The sequence below is a fragment of the Diuraphis noxia genome, unplaced genomic scaffold (genome assembly GCF_037042655.1).
Source record: "Diuraphis noxia isolate RWA-SAM2 unplaced genomic scaffold, SU_Dnox_SAM2 contig0001, whole genome shotgun sequence".
NCBI lineage: Eukaryota > Metazoa > Arthropoda > Insecta > Hemiptera > Aphididae > Diuraphis > Diuraphis noxia.
In genome coordinates, this window is record NW_028301711.1 from 25054308 (window position 1) to 25073342 (window position 19035).

Sequence of the window (19035 nt, forward strand, 5' to 3'; positions counted from 1 at the left end):
TGTGGACATTTTTGGCTATTATTGCCAAAAGTAATATTCCAAAATCTTAAAAATATATTAATTATCATAAATATGTCATAAAAATTATGCGCTAATAATAAACCAAGAATAACTTTTTGAATAAAATGAACCGATAATAACAAACAAAATGTGTTGATTTCTGAAATCGTACTAAACAATAAACAACATTTTACATTTTACTATTTTAGTGTACCTAAATTAGTAACCTATTATCATAACCATTCTATAACTATAACTTGTGGGATACTTTATAAGGTAGGAATACGATTTGGGTAAATGTTTTAGAAAGAGTGGATTTTTTAGAACAAAATATAATTAAATATGTATTTTAAAATGCAAAAAAAAATTAAGGAAGACCATCCAATATACCGAAATACTTGTCGAATTGCATTGCCTGATTTTAGGTATTACATCGGTGTAAAAAAATAATATTTAATGAGACAAGCTGTTTCAGATTTTCTTATTAACTATGAAATAAATTTCGAAAAATTCAGAAAAATTCAGAAAAACTTTATCTTGAATTCTTGAAGTATTTTCATTTATTTTAATGAATATTACTAAATTTCACATTAGTATTTACCAATAGACTTTATAACCAAACGATTTCGCGAAACGTATGACACCTCTCATACGTTATGATTATATTTTTTTTAGAACCAACATGTACGATGAAGTATTAGATACATATAGGTAATATATTATTATGTTAACAGATTAACACGATTGCACATAGTTATAGTTGTACACTTGTACTCGAACAATGTAAAACATAGAACATGCATACATAGAAAATACAATATTATAATATAGTGCACATGATGTATCCATAATGATAGGTACATAATATGTATATATGCATAATGATGACGTCATCATATTACGTAATGATGTAAATATTATGATTTGTTGTGTACGTTCGATACCTAGCACACTTGTTGCCGGCTTTTGATTTCCGCGTGAATCGGACGTAACATAATATAGTACATTGTTACATCATCGAATTTTGTTATTTTTGAAGAAATTCAGACCCCATCCCTTTTTCGAGCATTATATTAATTAATAATATAATTAAACATTATGTCATATTCAGAGGGGATAACAGTATAATAATATTTTACTCGTGTCCTATATTATGGCATTTTTATTTCATGTATTTAAAAAATTACTACACCAAGACATAAAAAAAAACATTTGGAAATAACTAAACTACATGTGTAGCTTATTGTTCATGATAATTTCTTTGTTTCTTTTGTTTTTTTTTTTAATCCATATTATGCGTATTATTTAAAATATGTTTTTCATAACAGTATGTACAGTTATATTAGTATCTCTTTATATTAGGAAAATTATTATTGCTCCATTCGCGTGAAACCGTATTTTGAAAGTTTTGCTGAATTTTTTTTCGTGAATTTGTTTCGGAGCTGTTATAAAAATATTATAATCTAACTATGTTTGCTTTATTATGATTGTATACGTATACGTACGACACTGTTCAATTCCAGGATATTGTCATGTACGCAGAACTTGTGAAAACGCCTCATGCGCACAAAAATATGTTTTGATGTTTCATAATAATAATATTATGTTTTGTTATTTTCGCGTATTGTTATCGTAGTGATCGCACACATATGATTAATATTATATCATCTCATGACAATGGAACAAGCGCTCCATCTGCAACGGACGTTTCGTCAAGTATATTATTAAATTAAAAATAATTTACTGAAGTTTACTTCATATTAGGTATATATTAGATGACATTCATTTTTCTTATTCGAAATTGAAAAACTTTGAAAACGCTTCGGATTCATCACAGTTTTGAACAAAAAAAATCTTTTAAGGTTCAACAGGACAACAATTTTATTTTATTTAGTAATGTTTTATATATAATACTTCTATAAATCTATATAATATTTATAAAAACTAACTTTTGTTACTTAAATTTACAAGTTTTAAAAACATTTATACATATTTTGTTTGTACGAGGAATATAAAAATAAAAGTAGCACGCCCGTAATAATAAATGTTTTGTATTTTTTAAGATTTCATTTTACTCATTCAATTTGCATTTGTAAATTTATCACCGTACAACCGCCGTTATAATAATATATTATGCTGATAACTTTGAGGATAACGAATGCTTTTAAGAGACACACGACTATTTGTTATCTAATATAAAGACATTATTTTTCGTTTTGAAACTCCGATCACGTTCAACGGTATAAAATAATTAACAAATTTGTTAATTTTCCGATTTCTTTTAAAATTTATAATTAATAGTTAACACTATTGAAAAATTAATAAAAATCAATAATTAAAACTGGAATAGGAGCATGAATGATTTCTGAAGAAGATCGTGTTGCACCCCTAAAATATAGACCAAATACTGATACTAATAATACATAATTTAGTGGTTGTAAAATGATAATATTTTATAAAGTGATAAAAACCTTCAAGTTTACATGATATACTAAATGTAATGTTATTATTGGTAGACTTAAGCAATATAACGAGTGTAGGTATAGTAATATTATTGAGTGATTAAATTTAGAAAAATAAAAACTTAAAAATGCCAATGCTTATCGTTAACCACGAAAAACATTTTCTATTATTTTCTATAGTTTACAAATAAATAATATTTTTCAAAAAAAAAAAAACGAATTTTCTAAGTAAATTGATTTATGCGTAAATGCCCGTTTAGGATTGGACTCAATAAAATGTAAATGTGGTAATCGATCTGTATAAGATTTTTTGATTTTTTTTTCAGTCAATATTATATAAAATATTTCTACTCTCTAATTTACAGCATGGTCTTATATTTTATATTTGATAGCGTATTGTACTTTAGTTGTATCAATAAGCCTAATTGTTATACCTAACTAAAATATACTACAATATTTAAGCTCACTAAATTAAAATTTAAGGTTGATGATAAAAATTATAAAAGGTCTATTGGACATTTTCTAACGATTCGCATGTATTTTGAGTAACATAATACGTAATAAACTAATAACTAACAACAATAGTTTAGAGTTCTATAATAAGTTAAGCGAACATATATTATCTCTCAGTTAAAAAATAAATGAACGATAAACGCTTTATGAATGACACGTAAACTGTGAATGACTACAACCATGTCTGGGAATGTTGTGTGGATGAATTTTTTCTATTCTAAATGTTTGTAAAAAAAAAAAAATATGATATAATAATATTTTGTAAAAGAAATAACGACGCTGTAATTATAAATGCCAAGGGGAAACAAAAGTAAAAAATAAAAATAAAAATAATAGAAATAATATAACCGTTTTTAATGAACACGTTTTTGGGGTTTCACAATTAATTCACCAGGAACGGAAATTATTATGATGCGGGGTTTCGGGCCACAAGGGCTTAGGAGCCCGCGGACGTGCTCGACGCGTGAATGTTCGTGTGTGCGCATCGCGTATAATATTCCGCAACCATCGCATGACGAGAGACGATGAACGATAATCGTAATAATTATTATTTTTATTATATATTATACAACAGCGACTTCAAGGAAACGACGAAACTATAAAAAATTTATTTCATGGAGAGCAGCTTAAGTATCACTTATATTATTATTATAATTTTTATCTTTTCGCCATTGACGTTTACACATGAATCAAAATAGGTATAATAGTTTATTAAGAGGACTGAGGCGTATCATGTTTTAAGGAGTTATATTTAAGCAATTCGTATGACATGTGCATTCAACTTATATGTCTATATGTGATTATAGTAAATGAATATAAGTGTGCGTATTTCCACAAATCGACAAATGTAATTCTTGAACGCATGCGCACGTGTCAGTGAATCGCAAAAATGAAATATAATATTATTATTTGTATAACTAGAAAAACTATACCACTTACTAAAAGAGATATAGTGAATTAAACATATTTTATGAAAATGGTTGAATTTATAAAGTTTTAGGCTATGATATTTAGGAGTCACATTTTTATTTTTAAAATCAGATGGGACTAAAATAAATACAAAATATGTAATGCAATATATTCATGTTTTCTTTTTTTAAATAAAATTAATTATTTTATATTAAGGTATTTATAATTGAATATTGAAAATCGACTTTCTAAAAAGCCTACATTTTTTTTCGAAAAATATATAGGTAAATAAAAAATTAAAATCTGACATTCCTATAAGTATGTTTAAATTTCCATTGGTTATTGGTCTAAAATGTATGAAAAATACGCATGCTTCAATCTCCTCAAAAAGGTCAGTACTACGAAAAGTGATTGAAAAAATAATATAACTATAATAATGAAAACAACTATTAAAATAACATATTATTTTCTATAACTGATATTGTTATTAATCATTATTTTTTCACTATAGCCATCCGCACAATAGGTATTATTCAAAACGTTCAATAGCCAACAGTCATTAAAATATTTTATAATTTACAATATACATTCAATTATTGTGTAATAACCTGAAAACATACAGTCATGAGCTCGTACCTACAACAGGACCAGAATTATTCACTAAGCGGTAAAAACTAATTGCATACCTACGCCAAAATGTTTCCGTTTGTGGGTCACACCTATTAGTTTTTATTTCGTTTCCACCCAGCGTATTTCTATTGCCGTCGAACGAGCTGTTTCACTAAACACTTATGCCGTTTAGCTTTTATAAACTTGTATAATAATCATAATATGTTATGCGTTTAGATATTTACAATTTCATGATGCACTGTAATAATGCATAAGCATCATCATAAAAATATTATTATAAATGCTCATCGAGAGATTTTTCATTTTATTACACATTTGAATTACCTATTTATAAAAAAATTTCATGTCACCGTATATATTCAATAATACCACATAAATTTCGTGTACCGCAGATGGAATTACAAATTACTGTAAAGAAGGATTTCGTCATTAAATTGTTACAAGTCGCGTGCATAATATTATATCTTAACTATACTTGGTATCCTGTTTTCATCATTATTAGTTTCATATATTGATGGGAAATGATCAAGTATCACAGTGTATTCTACTGACAAATTGTACCAATTAGTTCACCTCAATATGTGCACTTTGTAAAACAGAAACATTTTTAAAATTGTTTCTAAAATTTAATTTAATCAACTATATTTATCGAATTGTTGAATCTTATTTTTTGTAGATTGACTATTATCATTATTATTATTATACGATTCCACAATATCTATACACTGTGGATTTCTAAACTCGAATTAATTAATCACTTAAGACTATATAAACTGCAGTCTATAATTATTATAAGTGAAACAACGTAGAATATTAATTGTGAAAAATAATATTTAGGTATATCTCAAACTTTGATGATAGAATTAAAGATCATAGTATGTAACAGCTAATAGATACGACGTCTTATTTCCATAGGTAAAGTAATAGTCCTAACAAACGATTTCATCCGTATTGTGATATCATCATATTATGTCTATGTTAATAATATGCTAAAGTAAATATTTTTATGTTACATAATACTTACATACAACTGTAATACTATTGATAAATCGACATTTTTGTGAGGTGAATAACAAATCGATTCGCAGTCTGACCACCACCATGTATGTAGAACATAGATGAATATATACAAAAGCATAACGTGTTTCTGTTCTGAATGGCAAGGTACATTTCAGACACACTCCAATTATTTTCGTATCATGAGAGTCATGAACATTGTAGCCTACAATTTGTAGGACTTTAGTTCCGGGACAATGTTAATAATAATTAGATGATTATTTTAAGGATTTCGGTAAACCAACGTTTCGTGAAGACACAATTTTCCTCCCTTCAAGCACAGATGTACATAATATCATGTTGTACGCAAGACGTTTAGAAAACCTTTGGAAGTATTTTGAATCTTATATTTAATGGTTTAATAATGTTTCTTAACTTTTTGGATAAGAAAAAAAGCGTCATAGATGCACCACATAAGGACTGCCGATAATATTAGCAATCGTTAAAACTAAAATCTCACTAAATTACACTTATTTTATTTTATTGAGAGCCAAAATCTGATTGAAAAATGATTTTTAATGAAGTCATTTTTCAATTTAAAACATCTGTCGATATTATTAGCTACTGAAACTTCATTAATTCTAACAATAGTATGAGTAATTAATAACGATATGTAGCTATTTAGCATTTTTATGAAATAAAATCAATCACAATATTTATAGATACATTTCTTGATTTCATTAATATAATATGTAGGAGGGCTGCATAAATCAAGAAAATATTTTCTAGGAAGAACAAATCTAGAATTTGTATTCGCATGAAATGGTATTTGAGATACTGAAATAATGTAGGAACATTATTGTTATTCATCCATATATTATTATTGAAATAATATTTTTCAAAAATTAAATCTGGAAAATAAAATTATAATTCAGAACTGTATTTTTTACGAAAAGTAAAAATTAGGAAATATTAATCATGATTGAATAAGTAGGATGTAAAAATTATAGATTATCCAAAAAAACCTCGACTTATACCACTGATCCAGCAGTGATACTATAGCATGTAATACATCGTACATTTATCTACATTGATAACAACGAGGCCACTCGTTCTCTGTGCTGTGCTCGGACAAAAAAAGTGAAAATATCCATCGAAAATATCTATGCAACACCACCTCAAGCAAATCACAGGGAAACCACCGCATGGCCACTCTTATCGTTATTTATCTATCCCATATTAATTAAACAAAATATATTACCTATGCATTTCCGATCTTTATTGTCATGTGTTTTAATTTCCTGCTTCATTTTTTGTATCAATATAACATACAGTTCCTGGTCAGTATTTTTCTTTTTATGCTTTCTTTATTTTAAACTGTTACAAATAAATAATATTCCAAAACTCGAATGCATTTTATAATTATATATATATTATATTCACTACATATTATTGACAAATAACCGATATACGTATAATACTATTAAGGTATAGGCGTATGTTTATATATATATATATATATATATTATATTATGTACTATCTTGGAATGACGATGTACAATATATTTATATTATTCTATATACACCTATAATATTTTAGCATATAATGCACCGGAGCGATTTCTAGCCCCATATTTGCGATTAATAACGTACCAAGAATGCGCACAACCCTTATTGTTTAATGATAATATTATTTTAATGTTATAATAGGTATTAGGAGTAAATTACGTATATTAATATATTTATATACATATATTTATTATGCCAGTATATTCCACTCTATTACTGTAGTTGTATTCGGACGCGTTTATTCGACAATGCGGGTAATCAATACAGATTATAATATTATACTCCTATACAATATAATATAAGGACTCGAATACGGCGCAAGTATAATATAATGGGTAATATGTAATATATTACATATATATTCATATTATATAATATATATATATTCATATTCTATAATATATTTAAATATAAATATATGTGTGTGGGTGTGTGTGTGTAGAACATTATATGCATGTGCATGTATTTGTATAATACGCATATATGCCAATCGCTCATAAACTCTCTCATCCCCTCATCCGTTAAGATTTATCGTAAGCTTAACAATCTAATCCATGTTCCAGAGAATGAATAAAAAAGAGAATTTTTTACCTCCTTTTCATTTTGGATTCTGAACGAAGTGATGAATTTATTGATTTTACAATGATATGTGTGTTTTTTTTTATTGTGTGTCTGTGTACAGCATAACTAGTCGAAATAATGCTTTGATTTCAAACTTTGGGGGTGGTTTCCAATGTAAAAGTGAATATTCTTGGTGCATTATAGAGGTCAAAAGTAAACATTTTCCAATAGTTTTCAAAAAAATTGAGAAAAACAAAAAAAAAAATGACAGCAAACGGGAATTTTTACCCAAAACCAGTTTTCGACCAAATCGATTTGTTTATATGGTTGTAATTCAAAAACTAATCACTGTAAATACTTGAAATTTTGACTTTTTTGAGTTATTTATAGACCACTGGAATTTTCAATTTTTTAAGAATTTTTTTTTGAAATGCCGGTAAAAAAATGTTGTACGACCAAAATACTTGAAAATTTAATACAAAATTCCTCATAAGTTATTCTTATAGCTATTAAAAAATTATAAGAATACATAGGCACAATTTTTTTTTTTATAAGCGTTTATAGTTCAAATTTTTAGGAAATCTGTCGAAAATGCGAAAATTTGCAAGTAATTTTGAAGCTGAAAAATCATAAAATTGTTTGTGTTTATAACTAAGGATTAAGAATACAACACTAAGTTTTCCTTCAAGTAGCTATAGAGAAAACTCGAAACATCATTACCTATAGAAAAAATTTTAAGTGCGTTTGAATTTTAAATTTTTATGAAATAGCGTAACGATAACGATTTGAAATATTTGTTATTATTCAAAAAGTATAAGTCGTAGATACTTGAAAATTTATCAGTTATTTAGATTGGCATTTTCTTTACATGATTTTATTTTCAAAATATTTTGACTTTTTTTTGAGATATTTATAGACAACTGAAATTTTCAATTTTTCTGAAAATTTTTTTTTAAGTGTCGATAAAATTTTTTTGGCCCTATTAAAATACTTGAAAATTTAATACAAAGTTCTTCATAAGTTAATCTTATAGTGAATAAAAAATTATAAGAATACATACGCACATTTTTTTTTTTTTATTAGCATTTGAAGTTCAAATATTAACAATAATCGTCAAAACCATGAATATTTTTTTTGTGTTTGTCATTACGTTTTGGGGCAGTAAAAATGCTTCGACTTTTAACTTCAGTAGCTTGTTAAATCAGAAAGTGAATCTAGTTGACACTTTGGGGGATCAAAAGTAAAAAAATTAATATTTTTCTAAATAATCGGGATAAACAAACTAAAAATTAACGGAAAAACAGGAAATTATACGTACAATCAGTTTTCGACAAAATTGATCAAAAGATTTTGATTTTTGATGTAACTTTAAAACGAATGACCATTGATACATGAAATTTTCACCGAATTTTTATATAAGTATATTCTATCCACCATGAAATTTTTAAAAAATTTTGACTTAAGTTGAACTATTCATAAGTATATGCAATTTTCAATCATTATTAGTTTTTTTAAATTAAAATCGATAAAAAATTTTTTTTTTAGGTAGAAAATCTTGAAAATTTAATACAAGGCTTTTAACATATTATTACAATAGCAGTTGAAAAAATAAAATAAATTCATAGTCACAATTTTTTTTTATAAGCATTCAAAGTTTGAATTTTGACAAAATATACGTAAAAATCACAAAAATTTATAAACTATTTTAAGTTAGAAATTCATAAACAATTTTCTTTTTTAAATTAAGATTTAAAAATTTAATATAAGATTCCTTACAAGTTTTTCAATCTTTATCACAAAAAAAATGTCCACCGGAAATGCAAATTAAATTTTTATTTGCATTTGAATTTCAAATATTGACAAAAATTCGTCAAAACCATGAATATTTGCGAATTATTTTGTAGTTCAAAATTCATAATATTGTTTGTATTTTTATCTAAAGTTATAAAATTCAACACTAATTTTTCCATAAGTTTTGCTTCAAATAGTTATAGAGAAAATTTGAAGCGTCATTATAGGAAAAATGTATTGAGCGTTTGAGTTTTAAATTTTTATGAAATCGCGTACCTAATGATAACGATTTATCCTCAAACCAGGTATTCGTATATCTATGATAATATAAGGTATTATGAATTATGATAACTACATGCAATGTTTTTGGAAAAATTGATTAACCGTGTCTTATGCAAAATGCGTCTTAATTGAAAAATCAAATATTTGTTTCAAAATAGAATATATGACAATATTTAAATATAATATATCCTAGACTGACAAATCATCTCCGTTCATAATCGTTTTTCGTATACAATGATGCCTATCATTGCATTCAAATCTAACCTACCCTAGTCAGAGGTCCTTAGAAAGCTTAACTATAATTATAAATAAATACCTATGTTAGATTTAAATATATGAAAAAATAAAAATAAAAAACTCGACTTTTTTCTTCGAAAACGTTGTTTTTAACGACTCCGTATTTAAAAAAAAAAATTATTTTTACTCACATTATTAATCACCCTGTGTTTAAGCTGGATATTATATAATTAAATGCTGTACATTATACTATACATACTGTAAGTTATTATTTTTGGTTATTTTTTCCGTTAAGCACTACATACCGATATAGTAAATAGTATCAACTGTTTATATTGAGGTCAGTGGACAGAAACGACAACGATTAAACGATTATTATAAAATTATAAAATATATTTACAGTTGAGTCACGATAACTCGTATAACTTGACAACTCAATTTTCGTATTATTTCATACGTAGTTAGATTAGGTTAAATTTGAGTTGGGTACCCCAAATAATACATATTATTGTATCAGAACGATTTTTTAGCTCCTTTGACTTCAAATTATTCCAACTCGGCTGCATTATTTATTTATGTATAAATCATGCAAACATCAATACTGGTCGCTAATATAAGAGTTATTTTGTTCACTTTTAGAGCCTAAAACGATTTTTATGCTTAGATATAGTAAAAATCTCGATCAATCCGAAAATAAAATGTAGACAGTGATTTTCACATACTATACATTATAATATAAAACTCATTTTGATTTTCATTCGTTCATATTGAGTTTATAGTCTTGAATCAAATTCCATATCAGCCCCCTCCCTGATGAATTTTAACTGTTTATTATTTATAGCTTATACCATCAACAAATAAAGAAGGATAAAATAAAAAACCTAAAAATATACCTTATTGCACCTGCAGGCAATAGTAACACATATGATGGATGTGATCCAATATGTCGTCATTATCCTTGTGGCCTTATATACCGTTTTTATTAAATATTTTCACAACATGTAAAACTGTTTAAGTTATAATACAGTTATAAAATACCAGTTCAGTACCTATGGCTGTTTGATTTTCAGCATTGGTTATATTTTAGGTAATTTTGATGTGATAATATGAGATTATAAAATAATAACTTTTTTTTTTTCATTTGAGCAGAAAAAATGTATATATAGAATGTGTAAATGTGTTTAATATCATACAATTTTTAAATTTGTACGTATTTGTTTTTTTCCATGTTTTTAAGAACGTACATTTTCAAATAAATAGTGAAACAGTGTTTCAAATTAAAATAAATGCTATTTATTATAATTTATAACATACTAGAATTTATTCAATATCAATTTTTAGTGAGTTTCCGAGAAAACCGAAGAAAGAAGAATGTTTAGTCTCTAATAATTAATAGATCTTAATAAAATCTTGTAAATTATAGAGTGTACAAAACTTACCGAGAAAAAAAATATTGTTAAAAAAAACCTCATCGTTACCCTTGTTGAGTTGCTTATTTTGTACAGGTATCTCGCCCCTTCCGACAATCCTCAACTAGAGACAGCTAAAACTGTTTGGTGGTAGTGACTATAGTAAGATAGGTATATGAGTATAATGAGTATATGGTACGCCTAACATTATATATACAGTGTGATCACGATAAGTGGAAACACTCAATAACTATGTGCAGGCTTCATATATTTCAATTCTGCTTTTTCGGCTAACTAATAAACATTATTATACACATTTTCAAATAATTAGACTATTTTTTTGACACTTAACTTTGCGCATGCGCACAATAACTTTTTTTTTTTAAATGGCATGATCCATTTTTGACCACAAATTATTTTTTTTGGTATTTTTTTATGAATTTTAGTGGTTGAATTTCTTTTCTAAGTCAAAAAATGACCGAGTTACAGCAATTTGATTTTACGTTATTACAATAGGTAAACAGGTATTTCATAAATTGGATTAGTTATTTTTATTTTTTTATTATTAAGTAAGTATTTTATAATCTGTTATACCCGTGCAAAGTTAAGTGTCAAAAAAATAGTCTAATTATTTGAAAATGTGTATAATAATGTTTATTAGTTAGCCGAAAAAGCAGAATTGAAATATATGAAGCCTGCACATAGTTATTCAGTGTTTCCACTTATCGTGATCACACTGTATATATATATTTCGCGTACTTATACACTCTAAACTCTGGCATGGGCAACGAGTAATAGTGGCCCAATAAGTTTCAGATGCTTCTTTAGTATTGTATAATATATGTATCGGTACATAATATAATATTATATTGATTGGAAATCGAGCCTTGCAGCAGGTGTGTCGCTGTAAACAACCCCTAAGGGTGTGAGATTGTTTTTCAGTTTTATCAATGTGGTTTCCCCGAGTACGACGAAATACCACGTACAAGACCATCAGATTATTATATTGAAGAAAATAAAATAATATAATAATTTAAAATATCGGCTTTTCGTGTATTTTTAATATAGTTATCGTCGATGCGTGTCAGTTCGATTGTTGTATTTTTATTAGCCATTTACATTTTATTTTGATACGCTTTAGGTACAGGTAAAAGTTGTACCACTACTTATATTACTTGAAATAGTGTAATTTTGATGTGTAGTAATAAGTTTCACATTTACACTGCAATAAATTACTAACCAACGGATTTTCAAATGATTTTTGCCAACTAGCGATTCCGTGTACCTTTACTCCTGTTCAGATTTTTTCTTTCGATCAAATTATATTCCCGTCAAAATATTATAAAAGGCAATTCAATAGAACGATAATTATTAAAAAATTTTTTGTTGACAAAAAAAATGTACAGCTTATTGCGACTTGGGAGTCAATGTGACCTCTTAAAACAAATTGAACGTATAATCACTTACGACGAGTTTTAATTAAATAGGTATCTTCGTTTCAGATTAATTGCTGGAGACACGTTGAAGGATTATAAACGTGGATTCCCGATTAATTACCTTCGGTATATTAAACTAGTTTCCATTGATCCGTATAATCATCATATATATATATATATATATATGTATATAGTTATATAATATATGTAAAGTTATATTTATGTTAATATAATATAAATATATTTTATATGTAATATTCGTGTTTGCAGTAGCGTAATAATTAAGTTTGAAAATAATAAAAATGATAAACAGGTGTATTTAATCAGGATGGTCGATTTCTCTAAATGACAACCATTAGATTAAGTTTTATAAGGCATACAGATTTTACAAAGTTCACTTTCCTACTGTAATTTTAGTGATCTTGGCACAAATGCCATGAGTATCTTAATATTTTATACACATAGGAGTATTATGAACTTGAGCTGATTATCATTTAATATAGCGCTTAATATTATATGTTTTCAAAAATGTTACTGGCATAGAAAATTCCATATATATAAATAAATAAATAATCTCAATATATGTGATTATCAAGTCAAGTGTAAGTAAAATATGAAGAGCAATAATTGAAAGTTTGACGTATATCACATGATATGATACACAGGGCAGTGAACTAGAAGTGGCACTCATTTAAAATTTAATGAAAACGTCGTTGATGAATTTTCTGAGAAAAAGATTTTTCATTTTTATTATGCGGTCTGTGGAAAATTTATCGCGCAAAATATTGTATGCGTTAATACGATCATAATGTTGAAATCATGGAAAATTATTATTAACAATTCAATAATTAAATTTTTCGAGTTATTAGTATCAACAATTTTGGAAATTTAACTCTTCATATTGTAATTTACTCGACATTTTTATTTATACAATATTAAAAACATTATGAACGCAGATTTCTTTATTTCTGCTTAAAATAAAATATAGTTTTTAGCTGGGGTTATCGACATTTCTCATATGTGACTTTATTCTGGTCTAACTAATGTTATTACTTATTACACAATATTATTCTAGCCAAAATTAAGTCATCGTATCTCAAAAGTTTCATATAGGAAAATCTATTTTAATTGTCTTAATAAATATTGTATTACCTATCATAAGAATAAATATTATACCATTTTTATCAATATTATAATTGTCAACTATTTTTAGAATGCTATGCTTAAATTAGAGAAACAAAATGTTACAGAAAGCAAAAAAGAGATATTTTATCCCCCTCTAATAGTAATCATATTCCTGAGATATAATGTTAATTTTATCAATGTTTATAAGTATCTTTATAATTATATATCGTTATTTGTATTAAATATTGTAATATAATATGTTTGCATTAATGAATATTATTATATTGAAAGTATCGCCTTATATATTTATTTTTAATTTGTTAAGTTTTGAACATAACTACTAAATTAGTACCTATTCCTAGTTTTAACAACAGTAAATTAGGCACCTAAAATGTACCAAGTAGTTAAAACATGTAATAATAACAAATATTTATATATTACATTGTATTCAAGTATTATAAATCTTAAAAGTTTTACATTAGGTAATTTATAAATATGAATGTTTTAACTTTTAAATAATACATATTATTCGTATAATTCCGAATTTTAATTTAATTTTATGAGACGTAAATCAAAAAATATTATTTTTCCAAGCAGAAATAATTATGCAAGTCCAACTGAAGTCAGATATTTAACAAAACATTGGTGAAATTGTACTTAAATTATTATTTTAAGTATATGAAACTAATCTATATAATGTTGAGAATAATATAAGAATGGAAAATAAAAGTGGTACGATTGATTACCTGCTTTATGTGAGTCATGAAACCACAATTTTTGTCCATACATACCTGTAACAAAGAAATAAAATGATCATGAATAATCTATAGTTAAAATTATTTTATTAAATTGCGTCAAAATATTTGATATTTAAATTTCAAGATCTTAGTATAATATATTCATCAACAATAATTCTATAACTTCTTATTTTTAGATATAAATAAGGAATGTTTTAGCCATACAAACATTAAATAAATACCATACACTATTATGTACCTTAAGATATTGTAATTTACTATTTTTTTTTTCCAATAAGTTGTACATATTAAAAATTTTATTCAATCCAGTAAAACGAGACAAATGCCATATCATAAACAGTAATTATTGTGGTGATAAAACAGAGAAAATATACATTTCAATAGTTGTTGTGATAACCGTTAGGTATTTAAACACTAAATTCTGAATATTAACTGTTTTTAAAATTATTTTAAATTTATATACTATGTTTATTTTATTTTTTATTTTTTGCGGTCTGAACTACTATCACCTACTATTATGATCATAAAATATTAAACTACTGTTTATTTTAGTACTTATAATTGCACATATTTGAAAGATATGTTTTTCTTGATTTCGAACTGAGTGAGTAGTAAATGGAAATTATTTGTTCGCGATTATTTGAACATATTTTTACGAAATGGTATGGTAAATATGTAATAAATTGTATCTTTTAAATAAAACAAAATTTTTTTTATAATTTGAAAATACATAAATATAGTATATCATTATTGAGTTCAAATGTTCAATAAAATCAGCTGCAATTTTGTTTCAGATTTAAGACTTTGCAAAAATTCGTAGTTTATGTATCTGTATAGTTAATCATCATTCGAAACCAATCATGATATATAATTTCACGCATGGTTGGTCTCGCTAAAATGTATGGTTGTAAATGATAATATACTGGTTATGTGAGTCTATGGATCAATTCGTACTATTGACTGGATAACATACTGATTGAATAGACTTATAAATTTCAAAATAGAAATACGATCATGAAAATCGTACATGGAATATTTAACCCAAAGACTGGAAGACGTGGTCGTACCAAACAGATTAACAGAGATAGCTTGAGTTTTATAATAAAAGTGAAAGAAATTTTATACTGTTCCGAGAACAGCTTGGTTGTACAGGTGTGATATGCTCAGCACATTTTAAGGATTTCCAGTTTACCGTCTTTTAGGTGAAAAAATGTGACTTCCTAACGCTTTACTGACCGTCATCCAAATGCCAAACTTTCTGTGTAGGTGTGACTAAAATTAAATTAAGATACTATGTGCAAATATTATCGTTTCCTAAGTCGAGTGCAAACACACTGCTCACGGTGCGTGTAAGACGACGCGTGTCATCACATTTTAATCCTCACCGGCTTACCTGAAATGCAACACATTTGCCGTGGGCGTTTAATTATAATGTTAATACTTGTGTGACGACAACGGTATTATATTATTATATTATTTTATATCTGTGTGTCGTGGTGTATGGCATTTACTACACGTGCACTCTCGATTGCAGCTGATATAGGTCGTGTGGATGTATCAATCACATGTGAGTGATGTGGACGATAAATTCTTTAAAGAGAAATTCTCAGCCGACAATCCCAAACAGTTTCATATGTCTGTGGGTGGGTGAATGTATGAATGCACGTGAGGTTGTCAATTATGATATAATATATTTATATGCGTAAATGAATATTTACAGACATATCATTTTTTTTTTCTATTGACGTTTTTGTTATTATTTTACCGGTCCATAAAAAAATAAAATACAAATGAAAATTACGACAATATATTATAGAAAAATTGTTTTTATTCTAAAAATGTTGATTAAAAATATGCAGTCCCTCCAAACTTTTCAAAATAATTTTAAATGCACATATAACAAATTTTCCACTCTCTCTTAGTTTTTGGGTTGATATCTATTAATATAGAAAACATCAACAGGGAGAATATTATAATTAAGTGATTTTGATATTTTGACAAAAATTATATGAGGTGGTCCAAACAATAATATTATGTTATAAATAGAATAGGCTTTCATAGTGAATAAATTTTTATTATATTTCGACAAAAACCGTAAAAAAAAAAATGAAACGTTGAGTAAATGTAAAAAAAATGAGTAACATTTATATTACCTAAGGAAATACATTTTTTTGATGCTATGATGTGACGTTTACGAGTGTATATTATATTATCATAATCATTGTCGTCATAATTTGCGAATGCTTGGCTGGAAACGTCGTTCGAAATTTCCGTTGTGGACTGCATAGTGCACTTCTGCTGCAGCCTTTCCCGCTGCAAGACTCACATTTCAGTACTTAAATTATATTATGCCACTCGAAATGATTATGCCATACTATCGCCACAGGGCCAAAATACAATTTTTTGATTTCGATTTTCCCCTCTAATAACTGATTCAAAATAAGCAATGACTGAACATGACACTATCATCGTGTTGACACTTGCTCCAATTCTCTGTCACCAAATCGTAAAGTGATCCTTGCTATTTCGTATTATTATCATTATTATAATATATGCTAAATAGTATATATGCGTTGAAGATTTTATTACGATCCTTCTAAGTACATAGTCGAAAAAAACGATTTTTATTATTATTATTTTTTTTTTTCACTTATTCTGCAAAATTTTATGTAGTATTATTATATACCATCTATTACCACTATGTATGAACTCAATGGCTCAAAAATTAATATAATTTATAATAATTTTATCATAGGGCGTCAGGGATTCGTGGATTTTTATATTATTCTAAAACTGCAAAAATACAAACCACTGACGAAAAAAACCAGCAATAATAACATAATTATTTTCATTGTTATGATTAAATATGGTATTCCGAGATATTGATACATTGACAATGGAAACGATTTCGCAAGAATTTTCACTATTATTAATCATAAGCATAGTGCATATATGCAAGGAACTTTCAAGAAAATTAAATGGGGATATTTACGTAATATTAAATACGTGTGGCTCTTTTGCTTTAGAGACTACTCCACATAATTTTTTTTTTTTTCAAAACGATTAACTTTCATAATTAAGCCTATGATTTAATATAATATTATATTTAAAGCTATAAGGTTGGAAGTTTAATTGTTTGCAGTGAACACACATAAGAAGTATATACGGTATAACATAAGCGACGAAAATATAGACCGTAACGGGTGAGAAAACTCAAAGACTACACATTTATGAAACTTTTATGAACTTTAAAAGTCTGCGTACCTATCTAGTATGATTCATGGTCGTTATTCGGAAATTTAACAATAAATGTGTGTATGTATGTGTATTTTGATTTATCTTAACTAAATCGTATATGTTTTAATTTGACGTTTAGATCCACCGTCAAAATATTTATACAGAACGTTTACGATAGAATTGGATAAGAAAAGTTTTTTCGAAATTTTTTTTTTATTATTGTTATTATAATCATCAACATAATAGTTGAACTAAAAGCAAGATACATTATATCTGTTTAATAATACTTGAAAATGATAAGTTTTAGCTTAGTAATAATTCGTTTATATATGTATTATTCTTTAAATTTACCAATTTTAATTCATATCCAAAAGGTGATTCAGTAAATTGGAAAATATTGATTCAGCAATATATTTGAAACGATGAAAAAATTCAAAAATGTGATTTGCATAAACCTTCCAGTAACTTTTTATCTTTTAAGAATATATATCTTTCGTAATTTTATTCATTGCATGAATCCGCAATGGTTTGCAAGTTTCAATAAAGAAAATTATATTTAGCGACAATAAGAATCTAATAAAAATATAATAATTCTCGTACTTGATAAAACTTGTTACTCTATATTGATTGAATGCAAATTATGGTTTTTGAATTGTAAGATATTGTATACTAAAAATTGTAGACCAAATAAATTAAATCGTAGTTTTTTCAATTAACTCAATATCGTTTATAAATTATATTATAAAGTAATAGATAAATAAAAATGAATGAAAGCAATAGTATTTGATTGATGTGACATTTGAATTCACGAAATAATCATACAATTATTGTTCTTATATTATTATTAAAACAGAAATGAAACAGACTATACATTTATTTATTAAATTAAATTTGTTTTGTTACGCTTACTTTCTTAATTACCTCAATAATGTACTTTATCTATCAATGTATATTATGTTTTATTATTGAAACATCTAACATTTCCGCCCATACACTGTCTGACTGGCATCCATTATTAATTACGAGTTCAATAGTTTAAATTCATGGTAGTAGAGTTCTTTTAGAAATAAAGGGAATTATCAAATAATCCTGCTAAGTCCAATTGACAGTTTGGACAGAA

At 26.3% G+C, this 19035-nt stretch overlaps 1 protein-coding gene across 2 annotated transcripts in view; it reads right to left on the reverse strand.

The window, feature by feature from the left end:
- Window positions 1-19035, reverse strand: part of LOC149060369 (limbic system-associated membrane protein-like) — a 589994-nt gene that overhangs the window by 247106 nt on the left and 323853 nt on the right. The window contains exon 1 of one of the 2 annotated variants that reach the window (XM_089220603.1): window positions 14667-14711. The exons of the other annotated variant lie outside the window; for it this stretch is intronic. Coding sequence (XP_089076729.1) covers window positions 14667-14709 — 43 coding nt within the window. The 5' untranslated portion in view covers window positions 14710-14711. Of the gene's footprint in view, window positions 1-14666; window positions 14712-19035 lie in introns of those variants that run through there. 2 annotated transcript variants of the gene reach the window in all.